This window comes from Doryrhamphus excisus, chromosome 9, assembly GCF_030265055.1.
Source record: "Doryrhamphus excisus isolate RoL2022-K1 chromosome 9, RoL_Dexc_1.0, whole genome shotgun sequence".
Classification (NCBI taxonomy): domain Eukaryota; kingdom Metazoa; phylum Chordata; class Actinopteri; order Syngnathiformes; family Syngnathidae; genus Doryrhamphus; species Doryrhamphus excisus.
The window spans coordinates 695,166-719,620 of NC_080474.1; the positions used below are offsets into that span (position 1 = coordinate 695,166).

The window sequence follows — 24,455 nt, forward strand, 5'->3', positions numbered from 1 at the left end:
TTGTCGTTTCTTATTTTTTTCACTCGGAGATGACACTTTGCGACTTTTATACCAACGTAATAATAGTTGCTGCGTGCGGCTAGCCCGGCGTACAGCGTTTGTTATGTTTTTGTGTGATGACGTCGTGTAGTGTCTCCTTTTACCGGTTTGTCGCTTCTTATTTTTTTCCGCTAGGAGATGACACTTTGCGACTTTTATACCAACGTAATAATAGTTGCTGCATGCGGCTAGCCCGGCGTTGCTACTAGCCTTTGTTACCTTTTTGTGTGACGAAACTCATCGAATGTTGTGTTTCCTTGCACCAGTTTCTAAGTTTCTTACATGAATGGAGACGACACTTTTCACCAGTTACATCAAACGTAACGATTATTGGTCCAGGTCCAGTCGGAGTTTTAGCATTTGAGCTAAATCTCTACCAACCGTGGAACCCGTGGAAGCCATCTCGGTCTAATACACTTTCCCTTTGGCTAAAGCTGTCAGTATTTGTCAGGAAGCGAAGGACACGACAGGAGGCTTTGCTGTGCTAAGCTTTCCAGACAAAGTGCCACGCGGCGTCCTGTCAGAGCGGACGGGGACTTGGGCGAGGACCAGAGATGCAGTATATAGTCTGGCCCGGACAATGTAATGAACACGGCAGCTGTCCGTCCACTCGACGCGTCTCTCCGCTGGCAGGACCTCCAAGATTCATGAGCAATTCGTTTATGAGCGCACTGAGAATGAGATGGTCCGACCGAGCCAAGTCATCCCGTTATGAAGCTCATAGATGCAATCGGCGATTCACGAATACTGGATGGACCGCAAGTTGATGATTGAATCGTCCGACAGACGCAGTCACTCCCACCTCCAAAATGACTTTTTTATACTCGTGCGTTTGCTTCCTGGTCACAGAGGAACTCGTGTCTTTCAGAGGAGAAAGTTTGGACGGTGTTGGCCCACAACAGCACCGCCCCGGTTCGAGTCCAGGCCTCGGCGCTGAGGGCGCCTCACGCCACGGCGCTCCACTACGGCGCCTCCGCAGAACAGCTGCAGGCCATCGTGTCCAGGTCGGAGCACTGCCAACAGGAAGTGGTTTACAACTGCAAGAGGTCCCGCCTCTTCAACGCTAAAGGTGACCATTTTTTTTTTCCTTTTGTAGTCTTGAGTACACGCTTTGCATGCTGCTAGCATGTTGCGCACGCGGTTACCCAATTGGGTATCCCTTGTTTCATGTAAGCACTGTAATCCCTGGAAGCTAATCAGGTAGCACTTGACTTCCTGGAACATACCCGCATCCTGTAAACCAACCAGGTAGCACTTTGGTTAGCGTTTTAGTCTCCATAATCCAATTAGCTAGCATTCTTTGTTCTGTTTGGGTAGCCTTACTCCATGTGACCATTTTACTACCTGGAACCTAATCAGGTAGAACTTTACTTCCTGGAACATACCCGCATCCTGTAAACCAACCAGGTAGCACTTTGGTTAGCGTTTTAGTCGCCATCGTCCAGTTAGCTAGCATTCCTTGTTCTGTTTGGGTAGCCTTACTCCATGTGACCATTTTACTACCCGGAACCTAATCAGGTAGCACTTTACTTCCTGGAACATCCCCGCATCCTGTAAACCAACCAGGTAGCACTTTACTCCATGCATGTACACACTTCCTGCCCAAAAAGGAAGCACGTTACTTCCTGTAAAATGCAGAGAAAGCACTTTGTTCCTGATTTGTGTAGTCAGGTCGTTGTCGTTTTTTGATCTCCAACCAAAAGAAGGTGGCACTTTAGATTTTATTTGTTTTAATTGGATTTGACTTGATTAGATAGAACATTATTGATCCTTTGGGTGTGAGCCCTCAGTGAAATGAAGGTTCCACGAGCAGCAACACCCTAACGGAAACAATGTTAGCGCTGCGAGCCTAAACGGGTAGCTTTCTTGTAAGCCTTAACCGTAATTGCGGCATATTTTACGGTATAAAATCAAATCTGGCAGTACTTTACCACTTTTAACTTACCAAGGTAGGACTTTACATACTATTACATTGTCAGGTTGAACGTCTGCTCCACGTGTTAGCATCATTTGGCTATTCAGGTCAGCCTTAACTGAAGAGAGTAGCATGCTAGTAGCAAAGTTGGCATGCGTGTTAGTAATGTTAGCATCAATTTGGGTAGTCAGTTTAGCCTTAACCAAAGAGGGTAGCATTTTACAGTCTATCGGGTAGTACTTGACCACCTTAAACTACCCAGGTAGGACGTCTAACTTCATCAAATAGTACTACTTCGACACATATTAGCCTGAACCAAAAAGTGTAGCATTTTACAATCTATCAGGTAGCACTTTACCACCTTAAACTACCCAGGTAGGACTTCTAACTTCATAAGATAGTACTACTTCGACACATATTAGCCTGAACCCAAAAAGTGTAGCATTTTACAGTCTATCAGGTAGCACTTTACCACCTTAAACTACCCAGGTAGTACTTCTAACTTCATAAGATAGCACTACTTCGACACATATTAGCCTGAACCAAAAAGTGTAGCATATTACAGGTAGCACTTTACCACCTTAAACTACCCAGGTAGGACTTCTAACTTCATAAGATAGCACTACTTCGACACATATTAGCCTGAACCAAAAAATGTAGCATTTTACAATCTATCAGGTAGTACTTGCCCGCCTTAAGCTATCAAGGTAGGACGCTAACAACTGGAACTTTAGCACTTCTCCTCCAAAGGCAAGCGTGTTAGCAATATTAGCATCAGTTGGTTAGCACTTTACGCTCTTAACTGTACCTAGTCTACCCTCCGTACGGAAACTACTGTAACCAAACGTTCAGGTAGCAATGAGGACGCTTTCTTCCTGTGAGCTAATCAGAAACCAAACAAGCTAGCATTTAGCTTACATCTCTTGTTCCGAAGTCTGATCAGGACAAGCTAGCTGTGGTGTAGCTCGACTCGACAACAACTTTCACTCAGTTGGACGCCAAGATGTTGTTTTCCTTCAACTCGGGCGTCTTCCCCCGCGTAGCAGGTCCCCAACGGCCGCTTTGTGTCTTACGTGACTGAGCTGGGAAGACGCAAACAACATCTCTCTGCGACGACGCCATCAAACGACTTTTATGGACGTTTATGGCGCTAATTTACAGGAAAGACAATCAACAACAGCTGTCCCGACCAGCCTGCCGGGTTTTACAGATGCCTTCACGTGCCAAGAACATCTGAGGCTGCGTCCCGCCAAACTCCGAGCTAGCCGAGCTGGGGGGGGGGGGGGGGGGGGGGCGCACATAACGTGACCTCCTTCTGCTAGCTTTTCCCGTCGCTTTAGACGCAGATGTTCTCCAGGCGTTTAATATCCACGTAGCGACGCTAGCTAGGCTGAGGATAGCAGGTGTTTGTCGCCTGGTGTCTGTAATGACTTAGGTTTGTCTGGGGGGGCCACGCAGTCGTCATTAGGATGACAATGAAGGAGTAATTAGCATCTACGGTAGCGTCAACATCCTGATGCTATATTTAGAGGCAGTCGGCTTTGGCGCTAATGATATTGTGCGCCGCTAACGTGTTTTTGTCTTTATTGTGCGAACGCAAGCAAACCCATAATTTGTGCATCGGGGAAAATAGTTTTGCATCCGCCAGATATTGTTTTCACACCTGTTAGTTCAAAAGATTACGCTAAAAACACAGCGACGGTACTTTGTAAACAGCTAGCATGAATTTTAATCACGACTTTAATGAAGTTTTCACACCTCATTATTTTATTTGGTGTTATTTTTAATTTGATTGATTGATTTATTTGTATTATTATTGTTGCTGATCCACTCGTTTTTGTTCATTTTCTAGCAGCTAGCAAAACAAAAAGTACCTTTGTTTATTACGTTTCAGTTTAAAGACTTACCAATGCTGAAACATCTTACCTTTTTTGATGGAACATAAGAAATGAACCAGAAAAAAACAGCAACCCGCCACGGCACTGCCTCAAGTCCTTCACGTCCTCACCGGACGCCTCCCTGGTGAGGTGTTCCGGGCATACCCATCTGGGAAAAGGCCCCGGGGCAGACCTAGGACACGCTGGAGGGGATTAGTCTTGTTTTTAGTCTTATGGGAACGCCTTGGTGTCCTCCCGGTGGAGCTGGAGGATGTGGCCGGGAACCGGGAAGTCTGGGCTTCTCTACTGAGACTGCTGCCCCCGTGACCCGGACCCGGATAAGCAGAGGAAAATGGATGGATGGATGGATGGATGGATGGTTGGGTGGATGGATGGATGGATGGATGAATGGATGGGTGGTGGATGGATGGATGGATGGATGGATGGGGGAAGGATGGGTGGAGGATGGATGGGTGGAGGTTGGATGGATGAGTGGAGGATGGATGGATGGATGAATGGATGGATGGATGGGGGAAGGGTGGATGGATGGATGGATGGATGGATGGATGGTTGGGTGGATGGATGGATGGATGGATGGTTGGGTGGATGGGTGGACAGATGGATGGATGGTTGGGTGAGTGGATGGATGGATGGTTGGGTGGATGGATGATGGATGGTTGGGTGGATGGATGGATGTGGGAAAGATGGATGGATGGGTTGACGATGGATGGATGAATGGATGGGGGAAGGATGGATGGCTGGATGGTTGGGTGGATGGATGGATGGTTGGGTGGATGGATGGACGGATGGATGATGGATGGATGGTTGGGTGAGTGGATGGATGGATGGTTGGGTGGATGGATGATGGATGGTTGGGTGGATGGATGGGGGAAAGATGGATGGATGGGTGGAGGATGGATGGATGAATGGATGGGGGAAGGATGGATGGCTGGATGGTTTGGGTGGATGGATGCATTGGTGGATGGTTGGGTGGATGGATGGGTGGATGGATATGTGTGAATGTGTAATTGTCCCAGAGAACGTATGAAAGAAGAGGGACCGCCTCCAACCATCCAGTAAACCCCACCCCACACAGCCAGGCCGACCCCCCACCACCAGAGAACCACCGCCCCCATGGGGTGGGCAAAGTCAAGGCCGGTCCCCCAAGAAACCCGCCCCTGGAGACCCTACCGCGAGCCTGGGTAGGGCATCCAAGGCACAACAGGCGGGGCACCCAGAGTTCCCAGATCCACAATCCAAGCCCTGAGCCGATATGGAATATACTTTAGTACATAAATGCCCCCTTTTCCTCTTCCTGGTGGATCTTTGGACCGATGTATTCCGGAGCGGTTCATCATCCGGAAAATGCAGTATTTATTTCTGGCCTTTGCGTCGCCGGACCGCATTTGCTGGAGGTGAGCCTTTTTACTGGCTAAGCAGAAAAGTACGCCCAGAAGTTTGGGTTTTTATCTTCCAGCCAACGGAACAGCAGGCGTGGAAGTGATTAGCTAGCACTTTGTATTTGGGGGCTTTTCTAGCATTGACCACCCAGATCGTGTGATAAACGGCGGCGGCGGTGGCCAACAGGAGCCCTTAATTCATTCATTTGCCGTCGCCGCTCTTGAGCCCTGCCAAGGTTATCGCCACATCTCCGACAGGAAGTATCGATTGTCGCGTTTTCTTATTTTCCGCCCCCGTTCCGGCGCCTGATTAGTCTTTTTAGAAGGAGCGTCCAAGTAATGAAGCCAATCAAGGATGGCGGCGGCGCGGCGCTAAAAGACAACACAGTGTTTTATATTGCAAATGTTAGCTTGCATGCTAATGGCGTGACTTCTGCTCTTTGCTTACAAAGGAACTTTTTCTCATTTTGCTCTTAATAAGGCATCGGGCTGTTAGTCATAGGTCATTGCATCCTATTCCGAGGTGATTTGGGAGGGAATTGCTGCTGTCTGAGTCCCGCTGCGTGACTTGGACTAATATGACTTTTGTGGCCATACATAAACGCGGCGCTAATGCACGCTGGATAGGCGGAGAGCAGTGCGGCATGTGGCACTTGATTATGTTTAGTGACAAGAGGCTTAATGGGCTTTTCCCCGCATGGCGCCTTCATTTCCAATGCAGGGTTACGCCAGTGAGGGATGATTGAGGCCGCGGCACTTAACCCCGCCGAGCGGCCAATGAAAGGTCATTTTTTCTCCGCCGGCCGGCTTTAGCTTCAGTTCCGCTCACAGGGGGGGGGGGGGGCGCTTGGGTAACGCTAGCTGGTGACGCTAGCCTTCGTTAGCGACAACCTCGTGTGGGGGCTGGATTTCTAAGATGCAGCAAGTCCTGTTCCGCGTCTTTTCGCTATGAATATTTGACCGCTGAATGAAGCTAGCGCACGCCGTTAAAGTTTAAACCGGTTCCAGATCTCATGGCTTCTGTCCAAAAGCATTTCCTGGCATGCTGAGTGCTTTAAAGTCGTGTCGCTGAATGCGGAATCTCCCGAAAAGTGCATTTTAACCACAGGATATCTTGTCAGGAGACGGGAAAAGTCAGCTTGGGATACTTCGGAGTAGCACAGGACCACCGGTGGATTAGTAATTGATAGCTTCAGGCTGATGGCTTTCTCTACCGTTTATTATCAACATTTGCAATAAAAGTGGCTTAGATGAGATGCCGCTCCAGAGGATGGATGGATGGGTGGATGGATGGATGGGTGGATGGATGGTTTGGTGGATGGATGGGTGGATGGTTTGGTGGATGGATGGATGGGTGGATGAGTGGATGGTTTGGTGGATGGATGAATAGATGGATGGATGGTTTGGTGGATGGATGGATGGATGGATGGGTGGATGGTTTGGTGGATGGATGGATGGGTGGATGAGTGGATGGTTTGGTGAATGGATGGATGGATGGTTTGGTGAATGGATGGTTTGGTGGATGGATGGATGGTTTGGTGGATGGATGGATGGTTTGGTGGATGGATGGATGGTTTGGTGGATGGATGGATGGTTTGGTGGATGGATGGATGGATGGATGGTTTGGTGGATGGTTTGGTGGATGGATGGATGGGTGGATGAGTGGATGGTTTGGTGAATGGATGGATGGATGGATGGATGGTTTGGTGAATGGATGGATGGATGGGTGGATGGATGGTTTGGTGGATGGATGAATAGATGGATGGATGGTTTGGTGGATGGATGAATGGATGGATGCACGGATGGATGGATGGATGGATGGATGGATGGGTGGGTGGATGGATGGATGATGGATGGATGTATGGATGGTTGGATGGTTGGATGGTTGGATGGATGGATGGATGGATGGATGGATGGTTGGATGGATGGATGATGGATGGATTTGTTAGATTTTTCTAAATATGTATTATTTGTATGGATTTATGGGAATTTTTGACATTGTTGCTCTTCACTGTACACTGGCTACTCTAAAGTATACCAAGTGTACTTCCTGTAGTCAAACTGTAGAAGGATCTGTAGACAACACTTCCTGAACCGGTCCCAGGTCAAAGACTCCAATTAAGGATTCACCTTGAGAAAGCACGCAGCTGTTTTTTTCTTTTCTTTTCTTCTTTTTAACGGACGCAACGCTGAGAACGACAAATTCCGATCAAGTGTAACAATACGCCAGATGGTGTCCGGATCCGGACTCTGGAGGCTGCGTGCTGATCTTTGGCCCGTTGCCCAGACATAAGGTTGAAACCTCCGTTTTGTCCTTGTGTTACAACTGGGTCAAGCTAGCTAGCTAGCTAGCGGGGGACGTCTGCTGGGAATCAGAGCGCAACCCTGCTGCTGCTTAGCATACTCCACGGTGGACGTCCTTCCCCGTCCTCACGTCAGACTTGGACGTCTTACGTGTCTTTACATCATGGCGTCAACAACAACACTGGCGTATCAGCATAGGTTAGCATAAGCAAGGTTAGCATAGTAGCATTTTTAGCCGTTTTCATTGGTAGTTATCATGGGTGTTAGCATGCTAACATTACCATGTTAGCGTTGGTAGCATGCTAATATTAGCATAGCATTTTGAGACATTTCCACGGGTAGATTTTCATGCTAACATTAGCATGTTATCATGCCAACATAATTCTACTAACATACAAACAAGTAGCGCTATTATGCTAGGTGTTTTCATGGTCAAGGAATCTAAATACGGTATGAAAAAGTTAGGGCACCCCTGATAACTTTCCAGATGTTCCTTTCCAAATCCCTGGTTGTTGGGATCCAGGTAAATATTCCAGGTAAATATATCATATGGCAGACCAACACCGGGATAGATGGGAAGGGAAGTGAACTTTATTGGATTGTACGATGTTGTCATAAACAATCAACATTTTAAAGCTTATCATCTTGTGGTGTTGCTAAGATAAACAAAATGTCTGCCTTCTTCTAGACGGCAGTCCGCTGTCCTGGTGGTTGGACCGTCACGGGGAGAAGCGCAGCTACTGGGGAGGTTTCCTGCCAGGAATCCAGCAGTGCTCCTGCAGCCTGGCAGAGAACTGTGCCGACATGAACTACTTCTGCAACTGTGACGCCGACGCCGACTCGTGGTAGGTCACGCTAACTCACCCGTGATAGTGATAGTGATAGTAATCTGCCATGGAAACTGCTGTTTGGGGATGCTGGTTGTCCATGATGGAGAGAAGCCTCCTTGGCTTGATAATTGGATGGATGGATGGATAGATAGATCTGCTTAGTCTTTCATTGGAGGACAGTGATAGTAATCTGCCACAGAAACTGCCGTATTGTTGGAGATGGTAGATGATGCTGGTTGTCCATGATGGAAAGGAGCCTCCTTGGCTAGATAATTGGATGGATGGATCTACTTAGTCTTTCATTGGAGGACAGTGATAGTAATCTGCCACAGAAACTGCCGTATTGTCGGAGATGGTAGATGATGCTGGTTGTCCAGGATGGAAAGGAGCCTCCTTGGCTAGATAATTGGATGGATGGATGGATCTGCTTCGTCTTTCATTGATGGACAGTGATAGTAATCTGCCACAGAAACTGCCGTATTGTTGGAGATGGTAGATGATGCCGGTTGTCCAGGATGGAAAGGAGCCTCCTTGGCTAGATAATTGGATGGATGGATGGATCTGCTTAGTCTTTCATTGGAGGACAGTGATAGTAATCTGCCACAGAAACTGCCGTATTGTCGGAGATGGTAGATGATGCCGGTTGTCCAGGATGGAAAGGAGCCTCCTTGGCTAGATAATTGGATGGGTGGATGGATCTGCTTCGTCTTTCATTGATGGACAGTGATAGTAATCTGCCACAGAAACTGCCGTATTGTTGGAGATGGTAGATGATGCCGGTTGTCCAGGATGGAAAGGAGCCTCCTTGGCTAGATAATTGGATGGATGGATCTACTTAGTCTTTCATTGGAGGACAGTGATAGTAATCTGCCACAGAAACCGCCGTATTGTCGGAGATGGTACATGATGCTGGTTGTCCAGGATGGAAAGGAGCCTCGTCAGCGTCCTTTGCTCTTCCATAGACGCCAGGCTGTCCAGCTCAGTGTTAACTTAGCATGATGCTAAAGTGTAACGTTAGCAGTGTGGTTAGCAGGGCACCTGTGTGTTCCAAATTGTCAGTCACGTCCAACACCCGATGGCGGCACCTCTGACACGTATATAAAAAAGCGTTTTGGAAATACCAGAGTACATAACGCGGGCGCTTTAGGAATGGTAAAAAGCCGCATTCTGCAATAATCCAGTAATTGATTCATCTGTTCATTCATCTTTAAAGTGGCTCCACTTTTGAAGCCGTAGCTTATACATAATAATGCAATCATCAAACTATTAGAAGTTTCAGGGCAAGCAAAGCTTCATTAGAATTTTCCCGCTTTAAAGCGCTTGAAGTGTCTTTGCATTTGCGTGCGTTGGAGTTAATCCACTCCAAAGCCGATTCGGCATTTGCCGTTTGCATATTTCCACGGGCGCTTGTCTCCCCGCTGATAAATGGCTTTAATGTCTTTGCTCTGCCTCCTGTGCTAACGCCGGAGAATGGCCGCCCTTATCTCCCGCTCCCGTCGAGGCGTCCCGTCCCTCGGGGGCGCCCCCCCCCACCCCACCCCCCACCCTGGTTTGTGGCGGTTTGCTGATCGCCCGCTTTGTTCCACGTCTGTCACAGGTCCAACGACACGGGCGTCCTCTCCTTCAAGGACCACCTGCCAGTCAGCCAGGTCGTCATCGGGGATGTCGGGAGGGCCGGGTCGCAGGCCGTCTACCACGTGGGGCCTCTGCGTTGCTATGGAGACAGTAGGTGATCACACTGGAGGCGGGACTGGGGGGTCAAAGACACCCCTTTTACTGCAACTGGCTTGGCCTATTGATGGATTGATTGATGGATTGATTGATTGATGACAAAAAACTGTAAAACATAAGGAAATAATAATAACAAAATACTCATCAAATAAAAGTGAATAATAAGAAAAATAATATTGAATAAAGTCATTAAAATGACTAAATGAATAACAAAAATATTCATAAAAAACTGTAAAAATCAAAAGGAATGAATAATAATAAGAAACATTTTCTTAAAAATGAAATTAAATTAATCAAAAGACTAAAAAATAATCATACAGTAATCATTCCAAAAATAAAAAGAAGAAAAGTAATCATAAAATAATAATCATAGAAATAAGAATTTTGAAAATTAAATAAAGATTTTTAAAAATGAAGTAAAGAAGAAAAGGAATAATAAGATAAACATTAAAGAGAAATAATTAAATAGATAAATAATACTTAAATAACAAAGTACTAGCGTACAATAGTAGTATTCACAAAAGAACAATTCTAAAAATAAATGTGTACTTAAAAAAATATTTAAAATAAAATCAAACAAATAAAAAATGAAAAATAATTATACAGTAATAATCCCAAAAATAAGAATAAAGAAGTAAAAAGAATAAAAAAGTCATAAAATAAAAATCCTAAAAATGAAATAAAATAGAAAAAATAAGAAGAAATATAATCTTAAAATAAAAATCCTAAAGATATTGTGTAATAAATAATGAAAAAATAATCATAATCACAATCAAATCAAGCAAATAAATAAAAATAAAACAAACATGATGCTCATAATACATTTATTACATACATACAAAGTTACTTTATGTTGATATTTTGTACATTTGTACAAGACATTTTTCCTTTAAAATTCTTTTTGACTTTTGTGGTATTGCAAAAATGTATTTTATTCATTTTTTTATTTATACAGTATATATATTTTGGTGTATTTTAATGGTTTTTTTTTTCAAGAAAAAAATGAATCATACAAAAATAAAATGAATAAAAAGAAGAAAATGAATCCAAATAACAAAATATGTATTTTAATGTTTTTTTATTTGTACAACAGCAGCATGCATCGGATGTTATTTCAATCTTTTCATCGTGTCTGTGATCCTCCTCGCTGTTTCCAAGATGCGGTTCCAAGCTCCTCCGTGTTTCCTTGACGACTCCAGTGTATATTTATATGTCTATTTATCTACATATTTATGTACATATTTATGTACATATTTGTTTGCCTCGTTCCCTCAGGGTCCATGTGGAACGCCGCCACGTTCTACCAGGAGTCGTCCTACCTCTACTTCCCCACCTCGCCCGGCGAGCCCGCCTCCGACGTCTCCTTCTACTTCAAGACCAGCGCTCCTTCTGGGGTGTTTGTGGAGAGCCTGGGCCTCAAGGACTTCCTCCGAGTGGAGCTGAGCTGTGAGTCCTCGCCGACGACAACGTTTTGAGCCAAATGCTGTGACGGGAAGCTCTCGTTAAAGCCCAATTCCCGCCATTGTTATAGCGTTCCCATCGACGTTATTGTGGAATATAGAAATATATACGCGTGTGTGATTTTGCATAGCGCTAAAAGCGCAGGGAGCTGTGGCGGCGCTCAAGCGTGACCTGGATAAAGGCGGCTGGAAGCGGGCCTTCCGAGTGTAGAGCATCGTGCCGTGAGAATGTACGTAAATAATGAAGGAATGCGCTCGGGCCCTGCGAGCTTGTTCTCGTCTGGCGCGGTGACGAGCGCCGGGACGAGCGCCGGAACGAGCGCCGGGTGTTTTCCCATTCAGAGGAGCGAGTGTGAGCTCCGCGGCGGATGCTTTGTTGCAGCGGAGGTGATGTTCTTCATTACACACAGCTTTGTCGACAAACCTGACGGGGGAATTGTGTTGTGTATTCACATCGGGAGCAACACGCAACACGCTTCCTATTCTAATACATATATTCCTCGACATTCCCGATGCGCGTTTGTCTTTTGCAGCTCCCTCCACCGTGTCCTTTTCCTTCGACGTGGGAAGCGGCGCGGCGCTGCTGTCGGTCAAGTCCCACGTTCCGCTCAACGACAGGCAGTGGCACCACGTGAGGGCGGACCACAACGTCAAGGAGGCCTCGCTGCAGGTGGACCAGCTCCCCGCTCGCTTCCTGGCCGCCGCCCCCGCCGACCAGCAGCTGCCCTTAAAGCTGAGCAGCCAACTCTTTGTGGGTACGAGCGCCCCCGTCCCGTCCCGTCTTAAACATGGCCACCAAAATACTCACCCGTGTAGTCCTGCCGCAAGGCATGCTGGGTAACTTGTGCTATTTTTACTTGATTGCCAAATACGTGGAGGAGGTTGTCTTGGTCTTTTCTACAGCAGAATCCCTGGTCAAAGATCCTCTATATGACAAACCTCCTGCTGTCTTTAACAACAAACAAAAAACACTTGTCAAAGATCCTCTATGGCAGGAGCCTCCTAAAAATGCTAGTCAAAGGTCAAAGATCTTCTATATAACAGGAGGTTTCGCCTTTCTAGAGGACCTATTACCAAAAGAAATCCCACTAGTCAAAGATCCTCTATATTACAAAACCACCTGTTGTCTTTAACAACCTATTGAAAAAAAAACGAGTCAAAGATCTTCTATATGACAGGAGCTGCCTGAGAAAAAAAACAATCAAAGATCAACTATATGATAGGAGCGCTCTGCTGTTTTTGAGGTCCAATTGTAAAATAAAAAAACAATACTAGTCAAAGATCCTCTATGTGACAGGAGCCACCTGTTAAAAACACTCGTAAAAGAATAACACTCGTCAAAGATCCTCTATAAGATACGAGGTTTCTGCTGTTTTTCAGGACCAAATGCAAAAAAAAAAAAATACTCGTCAAAGATCCTCTACGTGACAGGAGGGCTTTGATTTGATTGCCAAATACGTGGAGGAGGTTATCAAGGAACTGAACACGGACGCTCGTGATAGCCATCGTTTTATCGTTCACAGCTCAGATTGTGGCTGCCGCCTCGCTACCCAGCATGCCTTGGGGCGCTTGGAAATAGGAGTTGAACCCTCTAAGCGCCAACAAATATAATGGAGTACTTACGAAATTTGGACTTTAACAATTTGTTACGTTTGTTTGTTGGTAATGTTTACGAAAAATGATCCGATATGTTCGTTGGACTTTGAAATCACCTTTAATGTTTAGCAAAACATTGTACGTTACTTTTTTTGGACTCAAAAATTGGCGATGTATTTTACGAAAACAACTGTGATACATTTGTTACACTCTAAAATTACTTCCAATGTTTACGAAATAATGTACAAAATAATAGCTGGACCCTAAAATTGATTTGAATGCTTAGGAAAACAACGTACGTTAAGTTCGTTAAATATGAAATTGGCTTTAATGTTTCCGAAAACAATATACACGATAATAGTTGGACTTACGAAAACAATTTGTTACGTTTGTTTGTCGGTAATGTTTACGAAAAATGATCCGATATGTTCGTTGGACTTTGAAATCACCTTTAATGTTTAGGAAAACATTGTACGTTACTTTTTTTGGACTCAAAAATCGGCGATGTAGTTTACGAAAACAACTGTGATACATTTGTTGCACTCTAAAATTGCCTTCAATGTTTCCGAAAATACGTTATGGTCGTTTGATTTTGGGTCTGTAACTCTAAAATTGCGTTCAATGTTACGAAAATAACGTAAATAACGAAAAAAAATAACGAAAATAATAGCTGGCCCCTAAAAGGTGGGGCGTCAGCATCATCTAACTAACCAGCCGGTGGTCTTGGCAGGCGGGACCACGTCGCTGCAGAGGGGCTTCTTGGGCTGCGTCAGGAGCCTGCTGGTCAACGGGCGGGGCTTGGACCTGGAGGAGCGCGCCAAGATGACTCCGGGCGTGAGCGCCGGCTGCCCCGGCTACTGCAGCGGCTCCAGCAGCCTTTGCCACAACAGGGGGCGGTGCATCGAGAAGAGCAACGGCTACGCGTGCGACTGCTCGCTGTCGGCCTACGCGGGGACCTCCTGTAACCAAGGTAACGCTCCATTAATCTCGCCGCGGGAGGGAGACGCTCCATTACCTCTTGGCCATCAAGATGCTAAGCTAACGTACCCGCGCTTGCTGTGCGATGAAGGAAGGAGCATTTTAGCTCGAGGGACTCATCCCCGTCTTCTTCTTTTCTTGCAAAAAGACAAATGGCAGCAAATTGGAGTCCCCTGCTGTGCAAAAGATACTTTTACAAATCCATCATCTCCTTCGCTTTCAGAGAAGAGGGAATCAAACGCTCGCTTAAAAACTTCTGGCCTTAAAACTAAATCTCCTTCCCTCAACGATTTGATGCCGGCTCTGACTCGCCCCCAGCAAGATGACCCCTGACCCCTGACGATGAGGACGGTGTTGCAATGCAGCGTTAGCACAGTAGCACCACGCGGCTATGCTAGTGTTGCTAACGTACGTACGCGTGCTACAGTAGGGTACACGTGGAGCTGCTGGAGCACGACAGACGCGGTCGACAGAGATCCTCTATGTGACAGGAGACTCTAGTCAAAGATCTTCTATATGAGATGAGCCTCTCGCTAGTCAAAGATCCTTTATATGACAGGAGCTGCCTGGTAAAAAAGAAAACGTTATTCAAAGATCCTCTTAATGACAAAGAAATCACTTGTCAAAGATCCTCTATATAACAGCAGCCTCCTGCCAAAAATCACTTGTCAAAGATCATCTATATGACAGGAGCCTCCTGCCAAAAAAACTAGTCAAAGATCCTTTATATGACAGGATCTGCCTGTTTAAAAAAACATTATTCAAAGGTCCTCTCAATGACAAAAATCACTTGTCAAAGATCCTCTATATGACAGGAGCCTCCTTCCAAAAAAGCTAGTCAAAGATCCTTTATATGACAGGATCTGCCTGTTTAAAAAAACATTATTCAAAGGTCCTCTCAATGACAAAAAAAAAAAAATCACCTGTCAAAGATCCTCTATATGACAGGAGCCTCCTTCCAAAAAAGCTAGTCAAAGATCCTTTATATGACAGGAGCTGCCTGCAAAAAAACAAAAGAATAACAAAAGACGACTCAAAGATCCACAATATATGACAGGAGGGCTGTGCTGTTTTTAAGGACCTAAAAAAAGCTAGTCAAAGATCCTTTATATGACAGGAGCTGCCTGTTAAAAAAGAAAACGTTTTTCAAAGATCCTCTTAATGACAAAGAAATCACTTGTCAAAGATCCTCTATATAACAGCAGCCTCCTGCCAAAAATCACTTGTCAAAGATCCTTTATATGACAGGATCTGCCTGTTTAAAAAAACATTATTCAAAGGTCCTCTCAATGATAAAAATCACTTGTCAAAGATCCTCTATATGACAGGAGCCTCCTGCCAAAAAAGCTAGTCAAAGATCCTTTATATGACAGGGGCTGCCTGCAAAAAAACAAAAGAATAATAAAAGACGACTCAAAGATCCACAATATATGACAGGAGGGCTGTGCTGTTTTTAAGGACCTAAAAAAAAGCTAGTCAAAGATCCTTTATATGACAGGAGCTGCCTGTAAAAAAAATAATAATAAAAGAGGACTCAAAGATCCTCTATATGACAAGACGGCTGTGCTGTTTTTAAGGACCTAAAAAAAAACATCCTCTGTGCAAGGATGACACACTCCTAGTGTACTACTGTGGTACTACTGTGGTACTAATGTGGTACTACTGTGGTACTTCCATGTGTTGGCACTTCCAGATTTTAATCATAATGATAATCCATGATAGCACAAACCTAACATCATAATGCATGATCATACAACGATCATAATACACAATAATACGAGTGTCATTCCAACAGCCGACACTAGATGTCGCCATTACTCTGCTTCTTAACACTTGGCCACGTGGTCATCAATATTGGTTTGATTTCTTTAGTATTTTTGCATTGTCCCATGGAATATTGTAAAAAAAAAAAATCAAGTAATTTTGTAAGAGTGAAGTGCCAATATTATGAGAACAATATAATAATAATAATAATAATAATAATAATAATAATAATAATAATAATAATAATAATAATAATAATAATAATAATAATAATATTTTTGAGTTTGTGGATAAAAAGTCATGCTTGTGTTGTCATGAAATGTTGTGCAGTTGCTGGTCACGGGGGGGCGGGGTGGGGGTGTCAGACATGACTAACTGATGAGTCACGCATGCTATGTAATTATGTCACGGTAAGACCAGTATCAGTAGTAGTACTCCATAGTACAATAGCAGTACTCCAATCCGCTTAGCGTAGCCAGCATCCCTCCTGTGCTCTAATTCATCTAATTCATCTCGGGTCACCTTGATGACATTTCCCCGCCATCTTGTTGCAGCGCTGCGAGGATTAAGCGAAGCTTCTTATTTCTCTGCAAGGCTGAGTCCAATCATCTTCCTCCTTTCTCTCCTCTTCCCTCCTTGGTCTTTTTACGGCCCCGTTGGGCTTCATTGACTTGATTTTCCACGACCCGCTTCCTTTATCTCGGCCGGCCATTTGGTCGCTAGCGTGGCCCTAACGACCCGCCGTCTCACGCCGTTGGCCGCCGCCCTGCGAGACCCGTTGTTGGCTTTCTACTGGACGCCGCGTTACTCGGGAGCCGCTATGCTCTGGACCACCTGATGGCGCTCCATCATGGCCTGGCCCTTCATGCTACTGTAGTACAATCCTGTACTACCTATGTACTACACTACCTTGGTGCTTTCTACAGCAGAATCCCTGGTCAAAGATCCTCTATATGACAAACCTCCTGCTGTCTTTAACAACAAACAAAAAACACTTGTCAAAGATCCTCTATGGCAGGAGCCTCCTAAAAATGCTAGTCAAAGATCTTCTATATAACAGGAGGTTTCGCCTTTTTTAGAGGACCTATTACCAAAAAAAATCCCACTAGTCAAAGATCCTCTATATGACAAACCTCCTGCTGTCTTTAACAACAAACAAAAAACACTTGTCAAAGATCCTCTATGGCAGGAGCCTCCTAAAAATGCTAGTCAAAGGTCAAAGATCTTCTATATAACAGGAGGTTTCGCCTTTCTAGAGGACCTATTACCAAAAAAAATCCCACTAGTCAAAGATCCTCTATATTACAAAACCACCTGTTGTCTTTAACAACCTATTGAAAAAAAACCGAGTCAAAGATCTTCTATATGACAGGAGCTGCCTGAGAAAAAAACAATCAAAGATCAACTATATGATAGGAGGGCTCTGCTGTTTTTGAGGTCCAATTGTAAAATAAAAAAACAATACTAGTCAAAGATCCTCTATGTGACAGGAGCCACCTGTTAAATAAACACTCGTAAAAGAATAACACTCGTCAAAGATCCTCTATAAGATACGAGGTTTCTGCTGTTTTTCAGGACCAAATGCAAAAAAAAAAAAATACTCGTCAAAGATCCACTACGTGACAGGAGGGCTTTGCTGTTTTTGAAGACCATTTGGAAAAAAACACGTGTCAAAGATCCTCTATGTGACAGGAGCTGCCTGAGAAAAGAACAATCAAAGATCAACTATATAATAGGAGGGCTCTGCTGTTTTTGAAGACCAATTGCAAAAAACACTTGTCAAAGATCCTCTATGTGACAGGAGCTGCCTGAGAAAAAAACAATCAAAGATCAACTATATAATAGGAGGGCTCTGCTGTTTTTGAAGACCAATTGCAAAAAACGCTTGTCAAAGATCCTCTATGGCAGGAGCCTCCTAAAAAATGCTAATCAAAGTTCAAAGATCTTCAATATAACAGGAGGTTTCACCTGTTACCAAAAAAATCCCACTAGTCAAAGATCCTCTATACGACAAAACCTCCTGTTATATGCAAAGCAAACCCCAGCCGGACGTCTCCGTCCACTCGCCTCGCCTGGAGACAAAATATGGCGGTTGACGTCTTTATGTGGGGGGGGGGGGGGTTAATGATGATGAGGATATCAATCAAGCGTGGCTTCACGGCGTGACGACAGTTGTTCGATTCTCATTTGCGGGCGCTGTCGCGGGCGGCAAACGGATGGTTGAGGGGAGAAGAGGAGGCGATGGCGTCCGCTGGCGTCCGCTGGCGTCCCCGCTTCTGATGCTTCTTCCGCCGTGTTTCAGAAGTGTCGGTGTCCTTCGACAAGGAGTCCTCGCTGACCTACACGCTTCAGGAGCCCTTCTCCGTCATGCTGAACAAAAGCTGGCGGGCGGAGAGCGGCCGCGCCCGCGAGGACGTCTCCTTCAGCTTCATCACCTCGCAGTGTCCCGCCATGCTGCTGTCCGTCAGCACCCTCAGCCGCCAGTACGTCGCCGTCATCCTGGCCAGGAATGGTACGTCGGGAAACGCTCCACGTTGGCGGCTTGAAACTTGATTTTAATTCATTTATTATTTTTTTAGATACATGTTTTAGCTTTAGAGCTTTCGAGTAATGAAATAGCACCCCTATAGTCACCTTTACACTTGTATTACCCAATATAGTAGACATAATAAGAAGAAAATAAGACATAGGAAACATGTTTACCAACTTATAAATACACTTTTAAACATTAGAGCCCTCTAGACATGACATAGCACCCCTATAGTCACCTTTACACTTGTATTACCCATTATAGTAGACATAATAAGAAGAAAATAAGACATAGGAAACATGTTTACCACCTTATAAATACACTTTTAAACATTAGAGCCCTCTAGACGTGATATAGCACCCCTATAGTCACCTTTACACTCCTATTACCCAATATAGTGGACATAATAAGAAGAAAATAAGACATAGGAAACATGTTTAACACCTTGTAAATACACTTTTAAACATTAGAGCCCCGTTGACATGATGTAGCACCCCTATAGTCACCTTTACACTCCTATTGAGCAATGTAGTAGCCATAACAAGAGAAAATAAGACATAGAAAACATGTTTATCAACGTTTAAATACACTTTGAAACATTGTTAGAGCCCCGTTGACATGATATAGCACCCCTATGGTCACCTTTACACTCCTATTGAGCAATGTAGTAGCCATAACAAGAGAAAATAAGACATAGAAAACATGTTTATCAACATTTAAATGCACTTTGAAACATTGTTAGAGCCCTGTAGACATTAAATAACACCCCTATGGTCACCTTTACACTCCTATTGAGCAATGTAGTAGCCATAATAAGAGAAAACAAGACATGGAAAACATGTTTATCAACATTTAAATACACTTTGAAACATTGTTAGAGCCCCGTTGACATGATATAGCACCCCTATAGTCACCTTTACACTCCTATTGAGCAATGTAGTAGCCACAACAAGAGAAAATAAGACATAGAAAACGTGTTTATCAACGTTTAAATACACTTTGAAACATCGTTAGAGCCCCGTTGACATGATATAGCACCCCTATGGTCACCTTTACACTCCTATTGAGCAATGTAGTAGCCATAATAAGAGAAAATAAGACATGGAAAACATGTTTATCAACATTTAAATACACTTTGAAACATCGTTAGAGCCCCGTAGACATTAAATAACACCCCTATAGTCACCTTGACACTCCTAATGACCGATTTTGTTGCCATAACAAGAGAAAATAAGACCTAGAAAACATGTTTATCACCTTTTAAATACACTTTGTAACATTGTTAGAGCCCTCGAGACATGAAATAACACCCCTATAGTCACCTTTACACTCCTATTAGCCAATATAGTGGACATAATAAGAGAAAATAAGACATAAATAAGGTAACATTGACTGACATGTTAGAGAGAAAATGTCTGACCACTCGTATTAGCCAATGAAGAAGACAAAGTAAGAGTAAACAAATGTGTTGCCTAGCAACATTAGTGAGGAGTCCAGTGAGTTAGTTTCGCCATTTAGCATTTAGGCTAAGAAAGTGGAATGAGGCTGTAGTCAACTGAAAGTGAAAGTGGCACGCAAAGAAATGTGCGCGGGGTTGATGTCCCTCTGCCTTTTCAGGGAGCCTCCAGATCTGGTACCGCCTGCAGACGGACAGGAAGCCGGACGTCTTCCGCCCGACCTCCGCCAACCTGGCAGACGGGCGTCTCCATCGTGTGAGAATCCACCGAGTGGAGGACCAGCTCTACGTCCAGGTGAGGCCATGTGGTTGGGGAGGGGCGGGGCTCCTGGACGACACCCAGTGGTGTTTATGGGCTGATATGATGCTGATGTAGAACTTTTTCCAACAGCTGGACCAGGATATCCACAGGAAGTACACCCTGTCCTCGGACGGAGACCCGGTCTTGATGAGAACGTTGACGCTGGGCAGAGTCCTCGGTAAGTCGGCCATCTTGTGTGTGCGGCGGCGTTGAAGGTGAAGGCGAGCGTCTACGTCGTTCCAGGATGGGAGGCTTTCAGCGAGGAGGCCATGGAGGCGGCGTCCAGAGGTTTCGTAGGCTGCCTCTCGTTGGTCCAGTTCAACAATGTGGCTCTGCTCAAGGCGGCGCTGACCAACCCCGGAAGCTCCTTGGTCAGCGTGCACGGCCCCCTCGTCCAATCCAACTGCGGCGCTCTGGCTGACTCCTCCTCCCGATCTTTGCAAGGTGTCGCTCTGTTTTTACGCGGTGTTGGGTTTCTCATTTAAGAAGGCGGGAATTGGAAAAACCGAGTTGGACATTTGCAAGATGAGCTTGGAAAATCTGGGAGAAAAAAGTTATAAATTTATGAGAATAAAGTTGTAATTTTATGAGAAAAATGTCATAAATTTACAAGAATAAAGTTGTAAATTTATGAGAAGAAATTACAACTTTATTCTCTTAAACTTATGAGAAAAAAGTCATAAATTTACAAGAATAAAGTTGTAAATTTACGAGAAGAAATTACAACTTTATTCTCTTAAATTTATGACTTTTTTCTCATAAGTTTACTAATTTCGTCTCATTAATTTACAACTTTATTCATGTAAATTTACAACTTTATTCTTGTAAATTTATGACTTTTTTCTCATAAATTTACAACTTTATTATTGTAAATTTATGACTTTTTTTCCTCATAAAATTACAACCTTATTCTCGTAAATTTATTCTCATAAATTAGTAAACTCATGAGAAAAAAGTCATAAATTTAAGAGAATAAAGTTGTAATTTCTTCTCATAAATTTACAACTTTATTCTTGTAAATTTATGACTTTTTTCTCATAAGTTTACTAATTTCTTCTCATAAATTTACAAGAATAAAGTTGTAAATTGTAAATTATTATGACTTTTTCTCATAAGTTTACTAATTTCTTCTCATAAATTTACAAGAATAAAGTTGTAAATTTATGAGAAGAAATTAGTAAACTTATGAGAAAAAAGTCATAAATTCACGATAATAAAGTTGTAATTTTATGAGGAAAAAGTCATAAATTTACGACAATAAAGTTGTAATTTAATGAGAAAAAAGTCATAACTTTACGAGAATAAAGTTGTAAATTTATGAGAAAAACGTCATAAATGTATGAGAAAAAATTCATAAATTTATGAGAAAAAATAATAAATTTACGAGAAAAAAGTAATAAATTTACTAGAATAAAGTTGTAAATTTATGAGGAAAAAAGTAATAAATTTACTAGAATAAAGTTGTAATTTTATGAGAAAACAGTTTTACATTATGTGAAAAAAGTGGTAAATTTGTGACGTTATTTTGTAAATCTCATGTTTTTTTCCAAGGTGGCCGTAATACTATGTTGTACTTCTTGAAGGGCATCCGGTGTAAAAACGAAGCCGAATCAAAGAATGTGTTGTGAAATGTTTGGTGTTTGCTGCTCGTGTCGTCTGTTAGCGTCGGCTAGCATGCTAACGTTGTTAGTGTCACCCTACAGAAGAAAACAAACGTCCGATTCCAACAAACGTCTCCATTTTGCAGATCAAACGGTGACGGCAAATAACGGGAAGGAGCAGCGTGACACGCGGAACGATGTGGCCGTCATAGCAGGTAAAAGTCTTTTTCCACGCCAACAAACGCGACTCGAGGAGCGGCTGCATTTGTCCGGGATTATTTGTGTGCATGTTGTGGACAAACCAGGACATCAAGACTCGCCTGCCGCCTGCTGATAAGCGTCGGCAGAGTAATCCTTCACGTTTAAGCCAATCGATTGATAGGCGCGGAAAATATGGATCGTGGCGCCACCGTGTCGACGATGCGTCACAGCATTTCCTTCAAGCTTTTCCTTGGCGTATGAATGAGCGCTAAATCGGTCCCAGTATTGGTTATTTATTATTCATCATCACAAATAATTATTTTTTCGTGTTTCTTCATATGGCTATAGATATTCTTTGTAATTAAGATTGTTTTTGTAAATATTAGCTGTAACTTAGACGTATGCTTAGCATGTGTAGCACTAAAAATGGCTAAAAAAAAGAATGGCTACAATGCTAACATTAGCATGCTAACATGCTAACGTTTGCATACAGCCCCAAGCATGACCAAGTGTCTGCGTGTGTTAATACTTCTGAAAATGTCCAAAACAATGCTACTATGCTCATATTAGTGCTAACATGCTAACACCTGACATGATAGCACTAAGGTCTTATATAGGTCTTTACCCTTGAAAACAGCGAAAATGCTAATATGCTCATGTTAGCATGCTAGTGCTAACATGCTAACACCTGACATGATAGCACTAAGTGCTTTTATAGGTCTCTACCCCTGAAAACAGCTAAAATGCTAATATGCTCATGTTAGCATGCTAGTGCTAACATGCTAACACCTGACATGATAGCACTAAGTGCTTGTATACGTGTCTACCCCTGAAAACAGCTAAAATGCTAATATGCTCATGTTAGCATGCTAGTGCTAACATGCTAACACCTGACATGATAGCACTAAGTGCTTGTATAGGTCTCTACCCTTGAAAACAGCTAAAATGCCAATATGCTCATGTTAGCATGCTAGTGCTAACATGCTAACACATGACATGACAGCACTAAGTGCTTATATAGGTCTCTACCCCTGAAAAAAGCTAAAATGCTAATATGCTTCTGTTAGCATGCTAAAGTTAGCATGGTAAAAAAACGGCGGAATAAGAAAAAAAACATTTTGAGCCCAAGAGCGTCCATCTGTGGGTGTGGCCTCACGTTAGCGGACACAACGTAATTGGCTGACGGCGTAACGAGCCGCTTGTGTTCCCCAGGAGTGGTCGCGGCGGCCGTCTTCATCGGGGCGTGCGCTCTGGCCGCCACCGCCCGCCTCCTCTACCAGCGGCGACAAGCGAGGACGAGCGAGGTCAAGCGGGAGGGCGTGGCGTCGGCCGGGGGCGCCGGCGGCGTGTACATGGACTACAGGACTGACAGGCGCCCCCACGCCTCCGTCAGGGACAACATGAAGGAGTACTACATCTGATCCAGCGAGATTCCACACAAAGGACGGACGGACGGACGCCTCATTGACCCCAACAAGCCAGACAGGAAGTGGAAGTGGCCCCTGTCTTTGCCAACATGTACAAAGTGGAAGATGAACGTCTCGGCCCGGAGCGCCGTGGCGAGAAGCCGCATTTCAAGGTGACGCTACCTGCGGGGGGAGCGCCCCGTGCGCACGTGGTGGCCCTCGGAGAAGGAAGAAGGTCAAGGCTAAGCTAACGTTTTTGGCTCGGACATCAAACTGTGGAGCGCCACTTAAATCCTGGACGGAACGGCTCTTTTGTTGACCTTGTGGGCGGAGCTCTACCCCCTTGGTGCTGGGGGGCGTGTCGTTCCTTTGATGACGTGCTCCTTCTTCTCCTCGTCTTACTATTATTATTTTTCCAAAAGATGATGTATCCTAAGAGTATCATGAGGACTTAATAAAAGGATTCTAATATGTGAAGGAAGTTGTACTGTGTGGACTAGGTACTATTCAGGGTCTCAGCCTAGACCGGAGCGTCTGACCAAGACCCAGAAAAGGACCAAACATCAGCAATGAAACACCTTTGTCTTGTCCTGAACCACCCCTAACCAAGACCTAACTCTCTCACCTCTCGCCGGGTGTCGGTGTCTTGGCGGGTCTCGGCGGGTCTCGGCGGGTCTCGTGGGTCTCAGCAGTTCTCTGCGGGTCTCGTGGGTCTTGGCGGGTCTCGGTGGGTCTCGCTGTGTCTCGTGGGTCTCGCCAGGTGTCGTCGTTGTCATGGGTCTCGGCGGGTCTTGTTCGGTCTCGGCGGGTCTTGTTCGGTCTCGGCGGGTCTCAGTGGGTCTCGGCAGGTCTTGTGGGTCTCAGCGGGTCTCGGCGGGTGTCGTTGGTGTCATGGGTCTCGGTGGGTCTCGGCGGGTGTCGGCGGGTGTCGTCGTTGTCATGGGTCTCGGCGGGTCTTGTTCGGTCTCAGCGGGTCTCAGTGGGTCTCGGCAGGTCTTGTGGGTCTCGGCGGGTGTCGTTGGTGTCATGGGTCTCGGTGGGTCTCGGCGGGTCTCGGCAATTCTCT

At 44.5% G+C, this 24,455-nt stretch overlaps 1 protein-coding gene across 1 annotated transcript in view; it reads left to right on the forward strand.

Moving 5' to 3' along the window:
- Positions 1-23,992, forward strand: part of LOC131135543 (contactin-associated protein-like 5) — an 82,992-nt gene extending 59,000 nt beyond the window's left edge. The window contains exons 13-24 of the mRNA XM_058081577.1: positions 908-1,108; positions 8,224-8,380; positions 9,963-10,090; positions 11,372-11,542; positions 12,090-12,311; positions 13,883-14,122; positions 18,197-18,406; positions 20,042-20,175; positions 20,272-20,359; positions 20,425-20,625; positions 21,929-21,997; positions 23,196-23,992. Coding sequence (XP_057937560.1) covers positions 908-1,108; positions 8,224-8,380; positions 9,963-10,090; positions 11,372-11,542; positions 12,090-12,311; positions 13,883-14,122; positions 18,197-18,406; positions 20,042-20,175; positions 20,272-20,359; positions 20,425-20,625; positions 21,929-21,997; positions 23,196-23,404 — 2,030 coding nt within the window. The 3' untranslated portion in view covers positions 23,405-23,992. The remainder of the gene's footprint in view (positions 1-907; positions 1,109-8,223; positions 8,381-9,962; positions 10,091-11,371; positions 11,543-12,089; positions 12,312-13,882; positions 14,123-18,196; positions 18,407-20,041; positions 20,176-20,271; positions 20,360-20,424; positions 20,626-21,928; positions 21,998-23,195) is intronic.
- Positions 23,993-24,455: the final 463 nt, after the last annotated feature.